The sequence below is a fragment of the Panthera uncia genome (genome assembly GCF_023721935.1).
Source record: "Panthera uncia isolate 11264 chromosome A1 unlocalized genomic scaffold, Puncia_PCG_1.0 HiC_scaffold_17, whole genome shotgun sequence".
NCBI classification, from domain to species: domain Eukaryota; kingdom Metazoa; phylum Chordata; class Mammalia; order Carnivora; family Felidae; genus Panthera; species Panthera uncia.
The window spans coordinates 127,309,108-127,330,181 of record NW_026057577.1 but is presented as its reverse complement, the minus strand read 5'-3'; the positions used below and the strand labels follow the sequence as shown (position 1 = coordinate 127,330,181).

At 43.9% G+C, this 21,074-nt stretch overlaps 1 protein-coding gene across 3 annotated transcripts in view; it reads left to right on the top strand.

The window, feature by feature from the left end:
• Positions 1 to 21,074, top strand: part of PDZD2 (PDZ domain containing 2) — a 363,661-nt gene that overhangs the window by 268,851 nt on the left and 73,736 nt on the right. For all 3 annotated transcript variants that reach the window (XM_049648230.1, XM_049648231.1, XM_049648233.1), the window contains 3 exons: positions 4,398 to 4,540; positions 7,411 to 7,543; positions 12,828 to 12,983. In XM_049648230.1, the coding sequence (XP_049504187.1) occupies positions 4,398 to 4,540; positions 7,411 to 7,543; positions 12,828 to 12,983 (432 nt within the window). The remainder of the gene's footprint in view (positions 1 to 4,397; positions 4,541 to 7,410; positions 7,544 to 12,827; positions 12,984 to 21,074) is intronic.

Below are 21,074 nucleotides of genomic sequence, written 5' to 3'. Positions count from 1 at the left end.
ACAACTGGATCGGGTGTTCACACGCTAAACATTGGCAAGCGTGCAGGTATCCCGTCTGGGTGAGCCTCTTAACATCAGTCTCAATAACTTCTGAAAAACCATAGGATGAGTGTATAAACATCCCACATTTATTAATTCTATGGCATTTATACGGTATTGTTATGTGCTAGGCACCGTTTTGTTGCTGGAGAACCCACTGATAAATGAGAGACAAGGTTCCTGTGCCATGGCACTTAACACAAATAAGGGGCCACAGGGAATAAATAAGCAAATTGATGAATCAGAATGTTAGATGGTGACAACAAGTACTATAAATGAAATCGGTGAAGTGAAAGATGACTGGGCAGTGTCCTGGTGGGGTTAACTGAAATTGGTATCACTGAAGGCCTAATTAAACAGACAATGTTTGAGCCGAAGCCTGAATGTCAGGAAAGGACAGCCGTGCAACATCTAGAAGCAGAATATTTCCAGCGAGGAGGCAGCACATGTGGCTGCCCTAGGCAGGAGTGATTGGGTCTTCCAGGGATAGAGAGACAGTAAGTGCTGGGGAGAACACGGAGGTGGGGGAGGGGATATGATTTGGGATTGCAGGCAAGGCTAGAGATGGAGGTTTGTGTTCGCCATCTCAAAGATTTGGACTTCAGTCTGTGTCTACTAGGGAGCTGTTGGAAGGTTTAAGCTGAGTGCATCATGATGTATGTTGTATAATGGAGAATAGGGTATTGTAGGAGATGAGGAAAAAAAGGGAGACCATACTGGAGACTACTGTGATAATCCATATTAGAGATCCTGGTGGTCTTGACCAGAGTGGTGGCAGGAAGGAGCAGGAGTAGATAGACGTGGATGTGTTTTACAAGTAGAGCCTACAGATCTTGCTCATGGTTTGGGTATAGGAAATAGAAGGAGGAATCAAAGCTAGCGAGCTTTTAGTTTGCATATCCTCTTTAGCTGGCATAAATGATGGTGCTTTTCCCATGGAGGTGGGAAAGCCAGGAGGGAGAGGGAGGCAGAGTCCTGTTTTGACCATACTGAAGTGCGTATTACATACCCATGCAGAATTCTAAGGAGGCAGTTGGAAATCTACTTAATATTCTATTTAAGTTGGCCTGTTGATTTTTGGCGAGTGCCAGCTTTAGCCTCATAAACTTCAGACACTGATTTTATTTGTAACTGAACACTGCTCTCAGCTGTAGGCAACTAGATTTAATACTGACAGTTGTACAATTGAGACTGATAACATCTGCCACTTCCTGTTTGTGTCTTCCTTTGTGTATCTTTGAACTCCTCATTAGATGATCAAGAAAACTTGCACTAATTTCTTTGAATCCCCCCCATCCCCCCCTGCCCCCCTTATAGTTCTTACTTTCAGGTATGGAGAGAAAACTCATGGTATTAGATAAAAGTGAAAAAGAAGAAGATCTGTTTCTTGACTGTATCGTTGGGGGCTGTATTACAGATTGATCATTCCTACTTTCTGAAGCCATTTTTATTAGATATTTGCTTTATTTTGCTTTTAACTACTTGTGTGTGTATTGGGCAGGGGAATGGAGTGGGCCTGTGAGTGCTCTTACTGAAATTTGTCTTTAGCTCTTTTGTCAAGAGTATATGTTAGGTCATTATTCTTTCTCCACGATCATAGGTTTGCATGTTTCTTGTCACAAGTCCTACTTCTTTTTTTTTTTTTTTAATTTTGTAATGTTTATTTATTTGTGAGAGGTGTGGGGAGGCAGAGAGAGAAGGAGACACAGAATCACAAGCAGGCTCCAGGCTCTTAGCTGTCAGCAGTACAGAGCCGATGTGGGGCTCAAACTCAGGAACCATGAGATCATGAGCTGAGCCGAAGTCAGATGCTTAACTGACTGAGCCACCCAGGTACCCCTCAAGTCCTATTTGTAAAGGCATTTAAAAATTAGAAAGGACTGTGTATCTAGTATTGTCATACCATCTGTGAACCATACTTAACATGTTCTGTTTAACAAAAGGATGGTAAGACAGATGTAACTGGTAATGGGATGGATAGGTTTTTATTAATTTGGGCTAAAGCCAAATGGGTTTGCTTATTTCTGGACTCTCCTAATAGTCCCTGTTGCTTTTGGGAAGGGATTTCACAGCTTTTCTGGACTGGGAGAGGGAAGAGCACTGTCCCATATCTTCAGGACCCTAGTAGCCATAGCATATCTTCCATGGAAAAAACAAGTCAAGCCACCATTCCGCTCTAGTTTCTCAGCTACTTTGTTAGGCCCAGGGAGTCAGCTATGGGACTGACCCAGGTGCTAGTTTGGGATGCCCAGCAAGCTGGGACAACAGCTAGTCAGCACGTCTCTGAATTTGTTCCCTTTGGGGCTATGCACTAGGCCACGGCCTCATGTACTCGAAGTGTCAAAAACTGCCATGTCATAAGTAGCACTGATTCTCAAGGATGGCATCTTGGGCATAGTGGAGCTGTGAGAGACTTGGAAGGCCAAGGAGGTTGTTTCTGAATGGAGAAGAGAGAAAGGTGTTCCAGAGGTCAGAGGCAACACACCAAAAACCATGAAGTCCAAAGTGAAATGATTGGATGATATAGGGATTGTTGACAAGTTCATGAACTACTGTGGTAAGCCAGTGACTTCTGAAGTTACATTTGGCCAGACAGGCCTCGTTTGTCTGTGGTCAGCAGATGAAGGAGACCGTTGGCAAACACTGCATGTTGCTGAGCAATGGAGCCCCGCTGAGTAGTGCTATAGTAGAAAAAGTATAGGATCCAACAGGTCTCTGTCTGTTAATAATTTCCCCAGACGTTCCTTTTGCTGCACATCAGTGACCATTTAACATCTGGTTTTTTTACTACTGCATAAAGTTTCATTTTAGTTTCTGACTGTGTATTTCAGATTTTCTGAATGCTTTGCATTCTTTCTCTTTTGCAAGCAGCTTAAATGGGAAGGTTGCCTATTTCTAGGGGGAGGATGGGTTTGTTCATATTGGACTGTAATGGTTTCATTGGACCTTCATGATAAATGAGGAAAGGACATGGCGCTTTTTTTTAATATGTTGAGGAATGCATTGTGACCCATACCCACATACCTAGAGATAAGAGGAACTTATAGGAGTGAGCATAAAGTAAGACCCTCCCAAAGGAAATCACTTTGGAAGGTTTTTCTTTCATTTCTCTGAACAACCAAGTATCTGAGGTAACTCAAACATTTTGTATTGGGTATATGTTTGCGTCCTTCGAATAAAATAGGGAGTCAAGAGGAGAATTAACCAAAGTAGAAAAGCTACCAGTAATCCAGAGGACTTACAGACATGGTTAGCTTTTTAAAAGGATAGATTTTTATTAGGGTGTTTTAATGTATTTAAAAAGTGTACAGACCCATGTCTAGAGAAGCCAATAATAAATTCATCAATTAATATCCTGTTTTGGTTTCTCTTGCCAAAGTTCTCATTTATATGTTCTAAGGAAGTTTGAGATTCAATTCAACATGATGTATTTTTTTTTTAATTGAAGTGTAGTGGACACACAATGTTACATTAGTTTCAGATGTACAACATAGTGATTGGCCAACTCCGCCATGCTGTGCTTACCACAAGTGTAGCTACCATCTGTCACTATGCAACACTGATGCAGTACCATTGGGCATATTATGGTATGATGGTTTTAACACATATGTGTGCGTACGTAAGTAATATATGGTTAGCAGTCAGCATCTATTATGTCTCTACTAGGTGTCGGAAGCACTGCTCCTTCCATAAATATCTCACGTAATCCTAATGACAAACTTGAAAGTATTCATAATTATCCCCACTTTAGAGGCAAGGAAACAGAGGGTTTTAGGCATAGGTGGCTTTCATAATTACTAAGTGGCAGAGCTGGGCTCAAATGAGTTGAAGTCTCCAAGACCTATCCTTGTCTTCCTTTCATCTTCCTTTATTTATTAGTAGCTGTGTGTAAATAAATGGAACCCAGACACAGCCAGTGTTTACACACACAGTGGTATCTGGGTTTCAGGCAGAAGAAGCTTTACTTAACATAACCTTGATCAGGAAATTCGATAGTCACTCTTATTGTCCAATATTATAGCCACTAGCCACAGGTAACTATGTAATTTAATGTAAACTAAATGAAAAATGTAACATCCCAGTTGCCACTAGTCAAGCCCTTGATGGCCACCTGTGGCTAGTGGCTCCATGTTGGATCATACAAATATAGAACATTTCCATCATCATAGAATGTTCTCTTGGGCAGGACTGGCAGCTAGAGACTATGATTTAGCACATGGAACTTTTCCTTCTGTGGTCATCTTTAGTACCTGTTGACAATTGAAGAATATTTGGCCTGACCTAACAGCTCCACTCTCCTGTGTCAATGCCACGTGTCTGTCCGTATACTTCACAGTATGCTCACTTTTTCTTCCAAGGAGGAAGTTGGCCGGATATGGAAGATGGAGCTGCTTAAGGAATCGGATGGGCTGGGAATTCAGGTTAGTGGAGGCCGAGGATCAAAGCGCTCACCTCACGCTATCGTTGTCACTCAAGTGAAGGAAGGAGGTGCCGCTCACAGGTGACTAGATAACTCTTCCCCTTTCTCTGACTCCTCATCCTCTCCCTTCCCTTCCTCCGGGGGCTAGGACTCTTCTATTTGGCCAAAGCCCTGGTAATTACAGTTTATCCTTCGGGAGCATGGAAGAAAATCAGGCAGGAGCAGTTCCAATTAAACACACCCCTGGGCACAGGAAGTGGCTAGTTGCTGGAGATACTGCAGGCTCCTCCAGATCATAGAGAGATTGCATTTCTTTCCAGTCTGTTTTGAGTTTCAAGTGATTGTTACTTACACTAACTTTTGGGATACTGGTAATATGTGGTTACCTATTGAGACTATGCCATGCAACAGAAAACCACTTTCCTGAATCTTAACCCCTATAAGATGGTGGCTAATGACTTGGGAAAGTCATTGATTTTAAATGTGACCACATTTCATGTGATCTGTTAAGGCTCTCAGGATTCTACACACACATGGATACGTGTGTCATGCAGATGTGGAGTGGTAAACAGTAAATGTGAATTTTTCTCCTTGTGACCTTGAATAATTCATACTTCAAACCTTCTTTTTAAGTCTGAACTGTTGTTTTAAGTAGGAAGAAGGACAGTGCTTAGGCAGAGCATGCACAAAGAAGAAGTCCGTTTGGAGTTACAAGGATGTAGCTATCCCAAAATATAAAGCATGCTTTTGCCTTGCTAGCTGATTGCTTCCACATACACAGGGTGTCTACTACTTGCAAGGCACGTTGGAGTGTGTACACGCGTTGCATGCCCACATGTATACACCAGGTGTGTAGAGGTAGAGTTTCACTGATGAGGGAGGTAAATCTAGTTGAGAATTTGGTGTTCCATTCAGGTACCCTGGCTATAAAGGGGATAATACAAATCAGAGTAGTGTTGGCCTGCCCCAGACCAAGAGAGGACTGAAAAATTTATCTCATGAAGTGGCGTTGAAGGAGCTGGAGGTAAAAAATGGAAAACTGAGGAGAGGACCAGGGTATAAATTAGCAAAGTGTGTCATGGCCCTGTTCTGGTCTTGTAACTAGAGATTAAGTTGCCAATAACTAGAGATAAGGTTAACTGCACTGGTCAGTTGTCTGGGCAGCAGTCATTAGGGAAGGATTAAGACTCTAGTTTTTATCCAGAAGAGCATCACTAAATTTCCCAAATGAGGTGTATACCTTGAGGAATTCCCATCAGCCATTTTCCCATTAATGCTACTAGGCCTTGGATTCTAGCATGTCTTTGGAAGGTTGGCAGTTAGAAAATTCCTGTGCCCAGAGATAAACTTAAGAAGAGCTGTTCTTGTCTGTTTTCTATGTGAGCTGTTTTTAGTAGGTGTCACCATTAGACACCCATTTTCTTTTCACCCTGAACCCTGAGTTTTATGTGTGTCTTTCTCTCTCTCGCTTTCTGGAGTATATAATTCACATGTGTGGCATTCTAGGTAATAACAGGAGATGAGGGAGATGGAATTGAAGAGGGAAATAAGAAAAGGGATGTGGGTAGGAATGGTCTTGCATACATTCAACGACAGTGGTCAGAACTTTGTGTTCGTTTTTACTCTTGATCCCCGTTCACCTGGGCCCACACACCTCCTTGAGCTTCCAGTTTGTTCTCTGTGGGTTTCCTATTCCCCTTCTCTTTCCATTCCAAGCAGCTAGAAGGGTTCTTAGCATTTCTCTGCTTTAGGGATTTTTGAAGGACAGAAAGCAGAGGCTGTCAGAAGTCTCTGGTGCCTCCTGTGTTCTGTTAAAGGCTAAATTCATAGAAAAGACTATGATGCACGCCCTAGAGGATTAAGAGAAAGAAACTGGTGAGGGAGAGTAGGATGAGAGAAGCTGGTTTATTCACTGAAGGAGAGTGGAAATGTTGGAGAGAAAGTTGGTGAATCTGGGAATATGGGGGGCATGCACATGTCCAACAGCAGCACCCTGGGCATTGATGTAAAGCCTTCAGAAGGGATGGTGGGGTCCTAGGCTTAGGGTCCATCTGCATCACCAGATTTCCTATCCCATATTTAGCAATGGAGATGAAAAACCTCCTTTGGGATCATGGGAGGCCAGACCATTGGAGGTTCAAGTGGAACCCACAAGACTGCCAACCCACCGTGACTGAAAGGGCCTGTGCAATGCTCTGACACAGGGTGCCATGGCAGACCCTTGACCCACCCTTGAGCCTCTTGCCAGCCCAATGGGAAGGAAGCTGTTAGTTAGCTATAATTTACTTTAGAGGGAATAAAGAAACATTTATAGACCAGGTCTGATAGCTGCAATAGCAGTAAATTGGTCATTCTGTTTGTTTGCTTTTGTATTCATCCTTCTGCTGGTGAAGCTTGGCTGTAGGATGGAAAGAAACCTCATCCTCAAGGTCCTATAACTGTGTGTTTTGGGGACGAGGGCATGTCACCTGGAAAGAGAGAGGGCAGCAGTTTAGACAAGGCTTTTGGTCAAGCTTAAGATACCTTTGTTTGGGGGTGCTTAGCTCAGTGACTCAGCTGAGAACTCAGTTGTGAGGGCAGGATGGCAGATAGGATTGAGATAAGAATGACTTAACTGTCCAAAAACCATGGGGTCTTCATTCCTCTATCATTGTCTCCCCCTGGATGGGAGGCATTTCATTAAAGTTGATGCAAGATATGGTAGTGACTTAAGAACTTGCCTACTACCAGGCAACCACTTGAAATCATGGAGCTTCCCTAAGTGGGCATCAGGGGACCCAGCCAGACCAAAGGATAAATCCCATCCCAAACTATTGCTGGCCATCTCTCCTTTATCTTCAGCCTGATTTTAACTGTGCCCTCTCACGACCCTCCCCAGCTCCAGGAAAATGTCCCTTCTCAAGCCCAGAATATCTTCACAAGGGATTTTTTTCCCATCTCCATTTCCTCAGGGATGGCAGACTGTCCTTAGGAGACGAGCTGCTGGTAATCAATGGTCACTTATTGGTGGGTCTCTCCCATGAGGAAGCGGTGGCCATTCTTCGCTCAGCCACTGGAATGGTTCAGCTGGTGGTAGCCAGCAAGGTAGGTAGTTTGGTTATTTTTTATATCTATTTTTAATGATGGTGGTGAATTCGGATTTGAGCCCTCCCCATCCCGCACACAAACACTGACACACATGCTCCCACTTGGGCCATTTAAATAGCTCACACTCGCACATACACATACTTGGGCCATTTAAACAGCTGTGATTCTATAGTGTAAGCCCATGAGGACGGCCTTTAGCTGAAATAGTAGATGGAAGAGCAGTGCTCAGACTGAGGAAAAGGGAAGGATGGTAGGGTGGACAGAAATTCAAGGTGGAGAGAGCAGCCTCTCTCCCAAGGAGACACTCAAGAAGAGACACGGAAGCCCGCCGGATGGCAGGGATGCCAGAGGCATGGAGCTGTGCATTTTCCAGGTCCCGAAGGAAGAAAGGTTTAGGACTAGTCACAGGCAGGCCACAGGCCCTGGTTCTGACTCATGGCCTCACGGAGTGTTGGTGCTGCAGGAAGCCCTGTGAATCCTGTTTGTCTGGTCACCGTCCTCCGCTCCGTCCTCAGTTTCCCCAAGGAGCCAGTGAGGACTAACTCCCATGGCTGGTTCCCATCTCACAGAGGCCTAGATGCTATCTGCTGTCTTCTTAATGCACAGCCGGTGTCTGTCCCCTTCCTCTGGCTGCCACCTCCTTTTCATAAGGGGCTCAGGCTGGTGTTTCTTGTATCCCCATCCCGAGTGTGTTAAAATAGCACTGAGGTCCTGGGCCCCAGCATCTGCTTGTCCCCTGGTGTCTTAGCGCCCTGGATGAAGGCTGCAGGCCTCCACAGCTGTGTGACCAAAAGGAGGAGGACCGGAACCCTCTTGCTTCTGCCCCGTGGTCCCGTCTGCTGTTGATAAGACAGGAAAGTGTCCCCAGGACTCAGGAGCTAGTGCAGTGGAACCTGGGCTTCATTCTAGTTCCTGTAAGCAGTGGTGGGAAACCACCCCGGTGCTCCACCCTTCACGGCAATACACTCTTGCCAGCATGGCTCATTCTTTCCTCATTATCCCTGCTATTTTTTTGAACCTTGCATCCACAGGCTCTTCTGTATTTTCTCTCTTAGGTTACAAGGTCTAGTGCCTATTTTTGGAGTATTTAATAATTACAATATTTTAAACTATCTGAAAAATCTGTTTTCCTCTTTTCACACCTTTCACCCCAATCCCTTAACCCAGATTCTCAGGCTACCAACGAGAACACAGAGCCTTGACGCAGACTTGGGAGGAAGGGTTGGCTTTGAGGCCCCGGAGGCAGGAGTTGAGACAGCCTCCATTCACAGGTGCCCTCCTCCCCCTCCCAGAGATACCGCCGGGAGCCCTGCTGTCTCCTCACAGTCTATGGCTCAAGAACACAGGGGCTCTGGCACATGCATTATACCATGGCCACCGAACCTTTACTTCTACACTGACTTCTTTCTCCTGCTAGTTCAGAAAATGGAGAAGGGGGAATCTCTTCTATGTCAAGCTATTATCCACAAACACACACAGCAAAGAAAACATAAAATAAAAATGAAAAAGGTCCACTTGTGGATAAGCATAATTAAGGAGCGTACAGGAGGGTGTTGAAGGCTGGTCTCCTGGATGATGCCTGATCTGTGGTCATGTTCACCGACTCAAAGAAAGGGCACTAATATGTATCAGGGACACACTGGATGCTAGGTGCTTTTTACCTATGATCTCATTTAATTCTTGAAATCCCATGAGAGAGCTATTCGTTCTTTTTTTCCAAAAGATGAAGTAAAAATCTGAGGGGTTAATTAATTGACCCAGAGGTCACACAAGCAGTGGGTGGCAATAGCATGTTCCGTTGCGGGTCCATAAGACTTCAAAGTTAACTTCTTTCCATATACCAAGCTGTCTCTTAGTCAAATAAGATAGAAAGGACACAGAGCCAATGGTATTAGAGAGAGGTAATGTGTTCCTGCCAGAGGCTTTGACTTTTTTTTTTTTTTAAGTTTATTTGTTTATTTTGAGAGAGAGAGAGAGAGAGCAGGGAAGGAGCAGAGAGAGGGTGTCAGCACAGAGCCTGATGCAGGGGTTGAACTCACCAGCCATGAGATCGTGACCCTAGCCAAAACCAAGAGTCTGATGCCTAACCAGCTGAGCCACCCAGGCACCCCAAGGCTTTGACTTTTAAGGACACTCACTGGGTCTTTGTAAGGCTGAGCAGCAGTCTGGAGCCAGGAATGGGTGTTCCCATTGTCAATCTATTGCTGTTGGCCATCTGTACTGAATAATGGGCCTAAAAATGACCCAGACCACAGAGGAGTGACACCTTTCACCTCTTCCCATTGACTCTGTTTCCATCCAGGCAATACGTTGCCATAGCAGCTGCCTGCTCTTTGTTCCTGAGCTTAATCGGCGCCGTCCGAGATGCTCAAAAGTCTGCCTTTCCATACCTCCTGGCATCCATTCCTCGTCTTTATCCAACAAGAGCGAGTAATCCAGTCTTTATTTTCTCTTTATGTTTGAAGAGAGGGAGGGGAAAAAAAGATTTTTATTTGCTGAATAGAAAGAATAGTAAGAATATAAATTATTATTGTAGAACACAGTCCCTTTCCCCCCAAACTTTAGGGTGTTGTTTTGAAGATATAACAGTTACTTTCTTCGGGACAGGATGTCTTGTGTTTCCCCACAAATACGTTGTTTGCTTATACATGGGAGCTTAGAAAGTTTTTGTTGAACGAATGAAATCAGAATATCCAAGTTTGCTTTCATATTCCTGGAAGTACATGCATAGCAATATGATTTCTCTCTTTTTATCACTTTGTTTTTATTAACAAGTAATACGTATTTATTATATCTAATGTAGAAAACCTAGAAGAAAAGGAAGATAAAATTTTCATAATGCTACCAGTAATTCTTTCCATTAACTTATTTGTCTGTCCTTCCAGACGTGTTTTTTTAATGGAGTCAAACACAAGAGATGGATTGCCCCTGGAGGCAGACCTGCATAGACTTCAGAGGCACAGCCTTTAAAAAAGCTATATATTTTGGGGCACCTGGGTGGTTCAGTCAGTTGAGTATTGAACTCTTGATTTCGGCTCGGGTCATGATTGGATTGAGCCCCACATCAGGCTCCGTGTTGAGCATGGTGCCTGCTGAAGATTCTGTCTCCCTCTCTCTTTCTCCCTCTGTCCCTCTCTCTCTCTCTCTCTCTCTCAAATAAAAAAATAAATTTAAAAATAAAAATAAATAAAAACTATATATCTTGAGCACATTACTACATTTTTTTAAACCTCGGGGTTCTCACCTGGATAATAAGAATCCATAACTGCTTTGTGGAATATCAGGAAGATTGAATGAAATATAAAGAGCCCAAACAATGCAGCTGGTTGCAACAAGCATGTGGTGAAAGGTTTGCCTTTATGGTTATCACGTGTTAACACATCCAGTTTATTGTTACATCCATTATTAATATGGCAATATTGCTTTTCCACCTGCCTTTTTCACTAAGTTGCATACCGTAAGAGTCTTTCCACCTCAGAATGTACGTTGCTGTAGCACCATTTTTAATGACCATGGAGTATTCTGTCCTGTTGTGCAACTTACTCACCAGTTGGGACCTTCATCTTTTTTTAAAAACTCTTTTCTGTTAATGGTCTAGCAGAGTTGACATCACAGAAGAGAGCTGAACTCCCTTTTTGCTTCATAGCTTTTGCTCCTTCCCTCAGATAAGGTCTAACTGTGTAGTATTCACAATTACTGACCTGACAGGAATGAGCTTCGGGTACCTCCAAAGTTGGACCTGCATCAAACTAGTAACAAGTGTCACTGTCACCAGTATACCTACTCACTAATAGTCTGTAACACCTGTTGTTTAAGATGGGTGTCTTGTGTTATTGTTCTCTTTTCTGTCAAGCCCCGAGGAATATGATGATCAAAACTTTCTACATGCTTCCTTCCTGTAGAAACAGCTGTGGGAGAAGGAGGGGAGGACGCATTTCTCTCTTTTATGGCCTCAGATCAGCCACCCCTACTCCCTGGCCTCCTATGCTGTGGTGTTTCCCCAAGAGTTCTCGGCGGCTGTGTGCACCTCACTTGCGTGTGAGATTGTCAAGTGGCCTCTGTGACCTTGCCTGCATCCCACTCACCCCTGTGGCCTTGTCTGTGTGTAGGAAGGAAGGGCTATGATGAAGCCTTCTTTATACTCTAATCTAAATGGAGTCTGGGGGCGCCTGGGTGGCTCAGTCGGTCAAGCGGCCGACTTCGGCTCAGGTCATGATCTCGCGGTCTGTGAGTTCGAGCCCCGCGTCGGGCTCTGTGCTGACAGCTCAGAGCCTGGAGCCTGTTTCAGACTCTGTGTCTCCCTCTCTCTGACCCTCCCCCGTTCATGCTCTGTCTCTCTCTGTCTCAAAAATAAATAAACGTTAAAAAAAATAAAATAAATGGAGTCTGATTCCATGTATTTTTTTTGACCTCTAAAAAGTGTTGAAGGGCTTCTTTCTTTGAAGAGACGTTATCAGTCTCCACTCTGGGGTTATGATTCAATCAACAGTCTGATCTCTTTTCAGTGAATGAAATCTCGTATGCTAGTGAGATGAGCAGTGAGGGGGAGGAGCACATGGATATTAGAGCTGTGTGCTGGGCCTGGGGACACAGCAAAGAGTAGAAATGGCATTCAGTTTGGGGAACGCTCCGATGAGCAGGAGAGATAGGCATACTTAGACATACATGCAGGGCGATGAAAGAAACAGTAAAGGACATTTGGGAAGAAGGGAAAGACATGCAGAATGGCTTCTGAGCTCATCCAGGAAGGCTTGCAGGGGAGGGTGCTAAAGCTGATCTGCAAAACTGAGCTCCCTGGGCAGAGGGAGCTGCTGGTGGAAAAGGGCGTAGAGCAGGAGAGAGCCTGGCATGTCAGAAGGTCAGTACGGCTGGCACGGAAGGTATGGGTTGGAGGGGACAATGGAGGGAGGTGTATTTGGAATGCTGGTCAGAAGCGACTGCTCTAAGATCCTGACCTGCCAATGAGGGGGCTTAAAGTGTAAAGTAAGGCAGGGTATCAAAGAACCTAAAGGACAGAGAATTTGGATTGCCTGTAGAAACATCTGTCTATGAAACAGGTTTTTCAGGGAAAAAAAAATTGGTTGGGATTTAAATTGGGTCTTCGCCCCTGACGTGTGGTAACCCTGCCAACCTGAAGTGTGGGACATACGTTCCATACGGTCTTTGGGTTCAGAGCTCGTGGCCACGCTCACAGCTGCCTCTTCTAGGTTTTCCTTGACCTTGATCCAGAACTGCTTGGTGCCATGGGGTAATTCATAGCCCTTTAATTGTGTCCCCCTAGGAAAGCTCCACAGAGGACCTCCTGAGGTTGACATCTAAGAGTTTGCCTGATCTGACCAGTTCAGTAGAGGACGTGTCCTCTTGGACCGACAACGAGGACCAGGAGCCAGACGGGGAAGAGGACGAAGGACCTGGCTCGTCTTCCGTCCAGGGAGCAGTAAGTGTGCCTTTGGTTTCCCCAGCTGCTGTGCTGGAAAACGATGTGTCCCTGAAGATGTTGAAGGCAGGATCAAAGATAATAGCTTAAGATAGTAGGGTAGAGACCCGGACGGGAGAGGACCACAGGGTGTTCTTTTTATTTTTTTTGTCACGGTCTTCGAGACAAATCCATGAGAGTAATGATTTTCATTTAAGAAAAAACATGGAGGGGTGCGTGGGTGACTCGGTTGGTTGGATGTCTGACTCCTGACCAGCTTGGGTAATGATCTCATCGTTGTGAAATTGAGCCTGTGTCAGGCTCTGTGCTCAGCACAGAGCCTGCTTTGGATTCTCTCTTGTGCGCGTTCTCTCTGTTCCTCCCTCGCCCACGCACACACACATATGCTCTCTCTCAAAATAAATATTAATAAAAAAAAAAAATTGAAACTGGAAATGGGATGAGAGAGTAACTGTGTATTAAGTTCAGTGTGTATATCAATTTCTAGCATGCTTACTAATTAATATATATGAGAATTTTATTGCTACTTCTTGGTGTAGGTTTGAAAAGTAATGTTTGTGAATTTAAGCCACCCAGGAGAGGGGCTTCTGGGTGGCTTAGTCAGTTAAGCGTCCCACTCTTGGTTTCAACTCCAGTCATGATCTCACAGTTTGTGAGTTTGAGCCCCACATTAGGCTCCACAATGACAGCACAAGGCCTTCTTGGGATTCATTCTCTCTCTCTCTCCCCCTCCCCCCCCCCTCCCTCTCTCTCCCTCTCTCTCTCTCTCCCTCTCTCTCTCTCCTCTCTCTCTTCCCTCTCTTCCCTCTCTCTCTGCCCCTCCCCCACTTGCATGCGCTCTCTCAAACTAAATCAAATAAATAAATAAACAAGCAAACAAACAGGCTTAGATGGAGAGATTCTGGTTGAGAAGTGGAATGTTACAATAACACAAAACCCATTCGGGCAAAGTTGTGCAGATATGTCTTAGAATTTTGGGGCACCTGGGTGCCTCAGTCAGTTAAGCGTCCGACTTCAGCTCAGGTCATGATCTCACAGTTCGTGAGTTCCAGCCCCGCGTCGGGCTCTGTGCTGACAGCTCAGAGCCTGGAGCCCGTTTCGGATACTGTGTCTCCCTCTCTTTCTGCCCGCCCCCCACTCATGCTTGGTCGCTCTCTCTCTCACTCTCACTCTCTCTCTCTCTCTCTCTCTCTCTCTCTCTCAAAAATAAATAAACTTTAAAAAAATGTTAGCACCCCTTAAAAAAAATATATGTTTTACAATTTTAATGGAACTGGGACTCTTGCATGGCTCGGAGCTCTTACGTGGCCTGTGATGTTTCACACCCTCGTGGTCTGCTGGCACACAGAGTCAGGAGGGCTTTTGGTTAACTGTGGTTGCAGTGTGGCCCCATGGTTTCCTCTTTGGACCCCAGATCTGATAGATGTGTCATTTTTAGTGTAAACTCTTGTTAGCTCTTGTTCCCTATCCAACCAGCCATGGAGAGGGGGCCCTCCTTCTGCCATTTGAAGACCCTTACTCTGTCCCACCAGCACTAAACCTAGGCAGCATGGGTAAGCATTAGAAAATTAGTTTTGGTTAAATTAGGCCTCAGAAGACCAAAAAAAATGCATTTTTGTTACATTTACACAGTATGCTATTTTATTTTAAGGAAGAAAAAGTTGCTTTTCTCCTTTCTCTTTGATTACTAGACATCTAGGGTCACTGAGGATGGTTGTGCGAGTGTGGACTGCACAAAAGTGCTACATCTAAGGAAGCACATTCACATCATAAAAATCAGGGACTTTTACATTTATTATGGCAGTTTTCTGGAAGATAGCAATAAAGAGTTTTGCTCTAACAAAATCAATATATCAAGACAATTTGCCAATAAAAGAAGGAAAGCATCTTAAAGAAAGCATCTTAAAGATGCCTTTTTGTAATTTGCCCAGAGGCATTATATAAGCCCAGTGTTGAGTTGAAACATTTTTCTAGCTGCTCTTCCTTCACAGAACTTTCTCAGAAGGCTAACCTGTAAAGTAAATAAGCCAGAGCTGAATGAATGGCATTAAGGTGAACAGTTTAAAAAGAACTGCGATTATTCCCATTTCTTTGGATTATGACACCATTCAGTGGCTTCCCTTACTTTTACTTTTAGTTAGGGTAGAGACCAAACTAATTTTGTGGTTTACACTGCCTCCTTGGCTCCTGCCTACTTCTTGAACCTTACTTCTTTCTCACAGAGCTCATCACTCCTAAGCAACCACTACACTGCCCTTACTGTAGTCCCTCATGATGGCTACATGTTTTTCTGCCACAGGACCTTTGCAAATGCTCTTCTGTCTCTCTGAAATCCTCTGCCTGAATAAGATGACTCTATTCATCTTTGGGATCCCATAGTGTTACTGCGTCAGAGAAGCTATACCCACGTATATTAAATCTGTTAGCTCTCTGGGGCATCTGAGTGGCTCAGTCGGATATCGGCTCAGGTCATGAGCTCATGGTTCATGAGTTTGAGCCCTATATCGGGCTCTCTGCTGTCAGCATAAGCCCGTTTCCAGACCTCTCTCCTCCTTGCTCTCTGCCCCTTCCCTGCTCACACTTTTTCTCTCTCTCAAAAATAAACTTAAAAAAAAAAAGCTTAAACTAGCTTTAAAACAAAAATCTCTTAGCTCTCCTAGCATGATTATGTGGCTCTCCTGTGAACTGCTTATCACATTTGGATTTGTGATTATGTGATTAAGATCTGCTTCTCCCGTCCAACTCTAAAACTCCATGAGGTAAGGGAACGTGATGACTGGATTGGGTTCCCAGTGAATCCCTAGAATTTAGCCAGTACATCTGGTGCTGAGTTATAAATAACTAAATGAATTCAAAATCAAACAGCAGAGTAAGCATTCATTGAATGCTACTGAAAATGACACCAAAACTGAACTGGATTTATCCACCATGAAAATTATGGTTACTCCGAGGCCCACAGCTGACCACAGTGTGGCAGCCTCAAAGGGTCTTTGGGCTAATATCGACGTTCCGGCCTCCTGAGCCTTCAGGGATGGTCTTTGAATACGCCTGGAACAGGCTTCAACATCAGATGTCTCCTCCCCGCTGCCTCTCACTACTGCCTACCCATCTTCCTCCCCGTGACTTCCCAGCCCTAGGAGCCCTACGTTCTCTGTGTTGACACAGCAGTTACCCTCTGTTCCTTCTCATCCCTGGCACAAGAAATATGTGGCAGCCCCACCAGAGACTTCTCAACTCCAGCACCACTCCCATATTTCCACCTGACTAACCAGGCTTCCTTCCCTGGCGTCTCTGCAGCCTGGCCCCCTCCCACGGGGACCTCCCCTCATGGGACCCCACTGCTGGGGACGCTGCCCTGGGTTGGCTTGGCCGCTTCTCCACAGAATGCTGAGCAAGCTCAGGATCTTAAAGAGAGGAAGAGGCTCTATAGCTCTGTGCCTCCTCTGATAAAGCCCAGGGCCATTTGTGTGGCACAGCAGTCTTTGTGGAGAGGTTACAGTCACATTCGTTTTTAAAAATTCATCACTCGTACTCTCACAAAAAACACCAAGGAATTCTTTAATTGCAAATTTTTTACACTAAATACTGCTCTAGTAAATGGGCCTTTCTCTATATTAAATACATCGTGTTACATATTTGTAAATTATACTTATTTGCATAAATTTATAATTGATTAATTTATTATAATGTATTGCATATAATTTAAATGAATTTTTCTGATTATAATACTATTTTCACTATATAAGTGATTTTTGATCAGAAAAACCCCACACACACAAAAAAGAAAAATCCCACAAGACCGTATAAATCACCCATAATCCTACTCAAAGATAGCCATATTTAACATTTTTAATGCCTTTCTGTTTGATATTTTTCCTTACGCACATATGTATTTTTTAAATTCTAGTACAGTTAACATACAGTGTTACCTTAGTTTCAGATGTACAATATACTGACTCAACAATTCTATACATTCCTAGGTGCTCATCATAAGTGTACTTTTTATTATCCCTTCACCCATTTCTTCCCTTTATCCCCTTCACCCATTTCTCCCATCCCCCACCCTCTTCCCCTCTGGTAACCATCAGTTCTCTATGGTTAAGAGTTTGGTTTTCAGTTTGTCTCTTTTTTCCTTTGTTCATTTGTTTTGTTTCTTAAATTCCACATGTGAGTGAAATCATATGGTATTTGTCTTTCTCTGATTTATTTCACTTAGCATAGTACTGTCTAGATCCATCCATGTTGTTGCAAATGGTAAGATTTCATCCTTTTATGGCTGAATAATATTCCCTTTGTGTGTGTGTGTGTGTGTGTGTGTGTGTGTGTGTGTGTGTATCACATCTTTATCCATTCATCTATCAATGAACATTTGGGCTGCTTCCATAATTGAACTATTGTAAATAATGCCACTTAAACATAAGACTGCACATATCTTTCTGAATTCATATTTTTGTATTCTTTGGGTAAACACCCAGTAGTGGAATTACTGGATTATATGGTAGTTCTGTTTTTAATTTCTTAAGGAAGCTCCACACTATTTTTCACAATGGCTGCACCAGTCTGCATTCCCAACAGTATGCGACAGTTCTTTTTTCTCTACGTCCTCACCAACACTTATTGTTTCCTGTGTTTTTTATTTTAGCCATTCTGGCAGGTATGAGGTGATACCTCATTGTGGTTTTGATTTGCATTTCTCTGATGATAGGTGATGTTGAGCATCTTTTCACGTGTATGTTAGCTATCTGTATGTCATCTTTGGAAGAGAGACAGTAATTTCTCTACCATAGCAACATTTTTCTAGACGTATTTCCTAAGGCAAGGGAAACAAAGCAAACATAAACTGTTGGGACTACATCAAAATAAAAAGCTTCTGCACAGCAAAGGAACAACCAACAAAACTAAAAGACAAGCTACTGAATGGGAGAAGATATTTGCAAATGGCATATCTGATACAGGGTTAGTGTTCAAAATATATAATGAACTTAAATAACTCAACGCCAAACCCACAAATAATCTAATTAAAAAATGGGCTTTCTCCAGAGAGATTATTTATACTAATTTAGACATCTAGCAGTGGCCAGTTCCCATCATCACCAATAACATGTTAAAAAATAACATCTTTTTAAAAAGTTTACCAATTCATCATATATTATTTTATATGTTTATTGTATTTTTGCCAAATGAATTGCAGTGCATTCTATTATAACATAGTTTATTTGGGAAACTCAGCACTAATTTTCCATAAGCACATGTTTCAATGCAGTATGTTAGGGGTCTCTGTCCTGTCAGCCCAGGCTTTCGTAGACAATCCCAAACCCAGTATCCACGCAAAACCCAAAGTCATCCTGCTTTCACAGTTCTCCCTTCTCTGAGCTTCTCTGCCTTCCTCACAAAGCACTCGTAGAGGAGGGGACACCTGGATTTCTCCCTGGCTCACCACTGATGCCTCAACACCAATCATTTGTCACCATCCTCTTGAGCTCTGGTCTTAACCAGGAGAACCAAGCCTGAGATAGAGCCCTGCAGGATCAGAAATTGGTCAGCTGGCATGAAGTATCTTCTGGATTTGACAGTGTGCCCGAGGTCTCCCCTGCTCTGCCTTATAAAAGTACTGAACTACAGGGAAAAAAGCTTCATTTTTTCCGTTCTATGTTTGCAGTCTAAGACTCTCTGTTTTATCACTTTTAAACACTAATGAACCATTTTTTTTTAATTTTTTTTTTCAACGTTTTTAATTTATTTTTGGGACAGAGAGAGACAGAGCATGAACGGGGGAGGGGCAGAGAGAGAGGGAGACACAGAATCGGAAACAGGCTCCAGGCTCCGAGCCATCAGCCCAGAGCCTGACGCGGGGCTCGAACTCACGGACCGCGAGATCGTGACCTGGCTGAAGTCGGACGCTTAACCGACTGCGCCACCCAGGCGCCCCACTAATGAACCATTTAAATGAAAGAAACCGGTACTGTTTACAAGTTACAAAGCCTTTTATTTCACAGATGATAATGATTAAACCTGCTGCCAGGCTCCACTCAGACCTTGACTATTTTTGCACCTGTAAAGTCACCATGTGCTCGAAGCCTTAGTTGAGTGAATGTAATATGAAAGCTGAGGATCTGTGATGAGTACCCCTGTGATTTATTTTGCATGGCTACAGTAGACAGCAATGAGATTTTCCTTCCAAAAAGATGGAACCATGCTTAGAATAAAGTCATACGGTGAATATCAAATTGGAGGAGTAGAGGCAGGAAAAGAGAATGCATTGAGCTGGGACAGTGAAATTCCATGGTCATTTGAATAATTTTCATCCATCTCAGAGGGGTCTGGCTTCAGTGACAGGGCTCTGTCTCCACCATCCACCACTCACCCCCTACATCCAATACAGAAGATTGCCAGTTCAGCCTCCAAGATACCTAAATCTGGCCCTCTCCCCCATATCAGCTGCAGTCCTGGTCCATAGGATTGGCCATTCTTTCCCAAGTCTTGCTTCTCCACTTTGACTTCTGTTCTCCAATGACAGTTTTTCAATGAGAATCTGGCCATGTCACCTAATGGTTTGAAATCATTCAGTGACTCGGGGCACCTGGGTGGCTCAGTCGGTTAAGCATCTGACTTTGGCTCAGGTCATGATCTCACAGTTCGTGAGTTCAGGCCCCGTGTTGGGCTCTGTGCTGACAGCTCAGAGCCTGGAGCCTGCTTCAGATCCTGTGTCTCCCTCTCTCTCTGCTCCTCCCCAACTCACACTCTGTCTGTCTCTCTCTCTCTCAAAAAAAGAAAAAAAACATTTAAAAAAATCATTCAGTGACTCTCAGTCTCACTGAGGTTAAAATCCCAACTCCTTAACATGGAATGCCATTAGCGCCTGCCTTCCTTCCCTGACTTCTGTACATGCTCCCGACAGCCCTACACACACACACACACACACACACACACACACACACACACCCTCCTAGTACTGCAAGCCCCACATTCCTGCACACACACACACACACACCCTCCTAGCACTGCGAGCCCCACATTCCACAGGTGCTCCAGAACTCTCCACTACTTTATGCCTTACACCTGTTCTTTTTACTTGGAAGATACTTGTAAACCCAGCCCAAATGTCACCTCTCCCCATAAGTAAACCTTTCCTGACCTCCCAGAGTTACTTGGTCTGTGCTCTGCCCTTGCACAGCACTATGAATAGATTTCTGTCATAGTGCTATGACATATAAGCCCGTCTTATTTTCATAATTTATCTTTCTATTCTTCTGTCTTCCTCATTAGACAGGAACATTTCAAGGGCAAAGACCGTGGTGCTGTAAGCATCTCTGTTCCCCTGGGACAGTAGCATGCCTGAGATCTTTGAGGGGGTTGAAAAGGATTCTCCTGTGATCTCTTGTCATTCCTTGACCACTTCTGATCTGCCCCTCAGTGCTCACCTCGTCCTCTCATATCCTGGGTCCACAAGCTTCTGACTCTTGTGCTTCATTCCTCTCACCCCCAACACATGCCCTGCCTGGGTCCTTCTCCATCTACTCTTCAGAGGAATTGGCCCCTGTCTCTTCCACCATTGAGGACATCGCCCTGTGGGACATCACAGTGCTGCCAGATCTGGCCTTGCTGCTGATAGAATCAGGAAGAGTAATTCTCTTCTGGTCTTTGTGGCCAGTTGGAGGAGGCTCTACTCATTGCAGGTTTTGCACACTTGGAACCCTCATGGCATAGTGCAGCTGAGTGCGGAGGCCTGTGGAGGACATGAGCCACAATTCCTATTCTGCATGGTGACCTTCCCATAGCAAGGAGAGTCGGTGTTGATAGGAATTGAGATGTTTTGCTTTGAGGCATTACATGTGTGCCTTCATCTCTGGTTATCTAGGCACTAGCCTTCCTTTCAAGGACCTCTCAAGTCAGAGAGTTATCTCCAAGGCCGCCCTTGGCTTGCAGCATCTAACATCATTGCTCTCTCTCCCAAACGTGCTGATCACTGCTCCCTGGGCATTTAGCATCTGCTATTTATTTATTTTTATATATATAAAGATATATATATATATATATATATATATATATATATTATATATTTATATTTATTTATATTTATTTATATATATA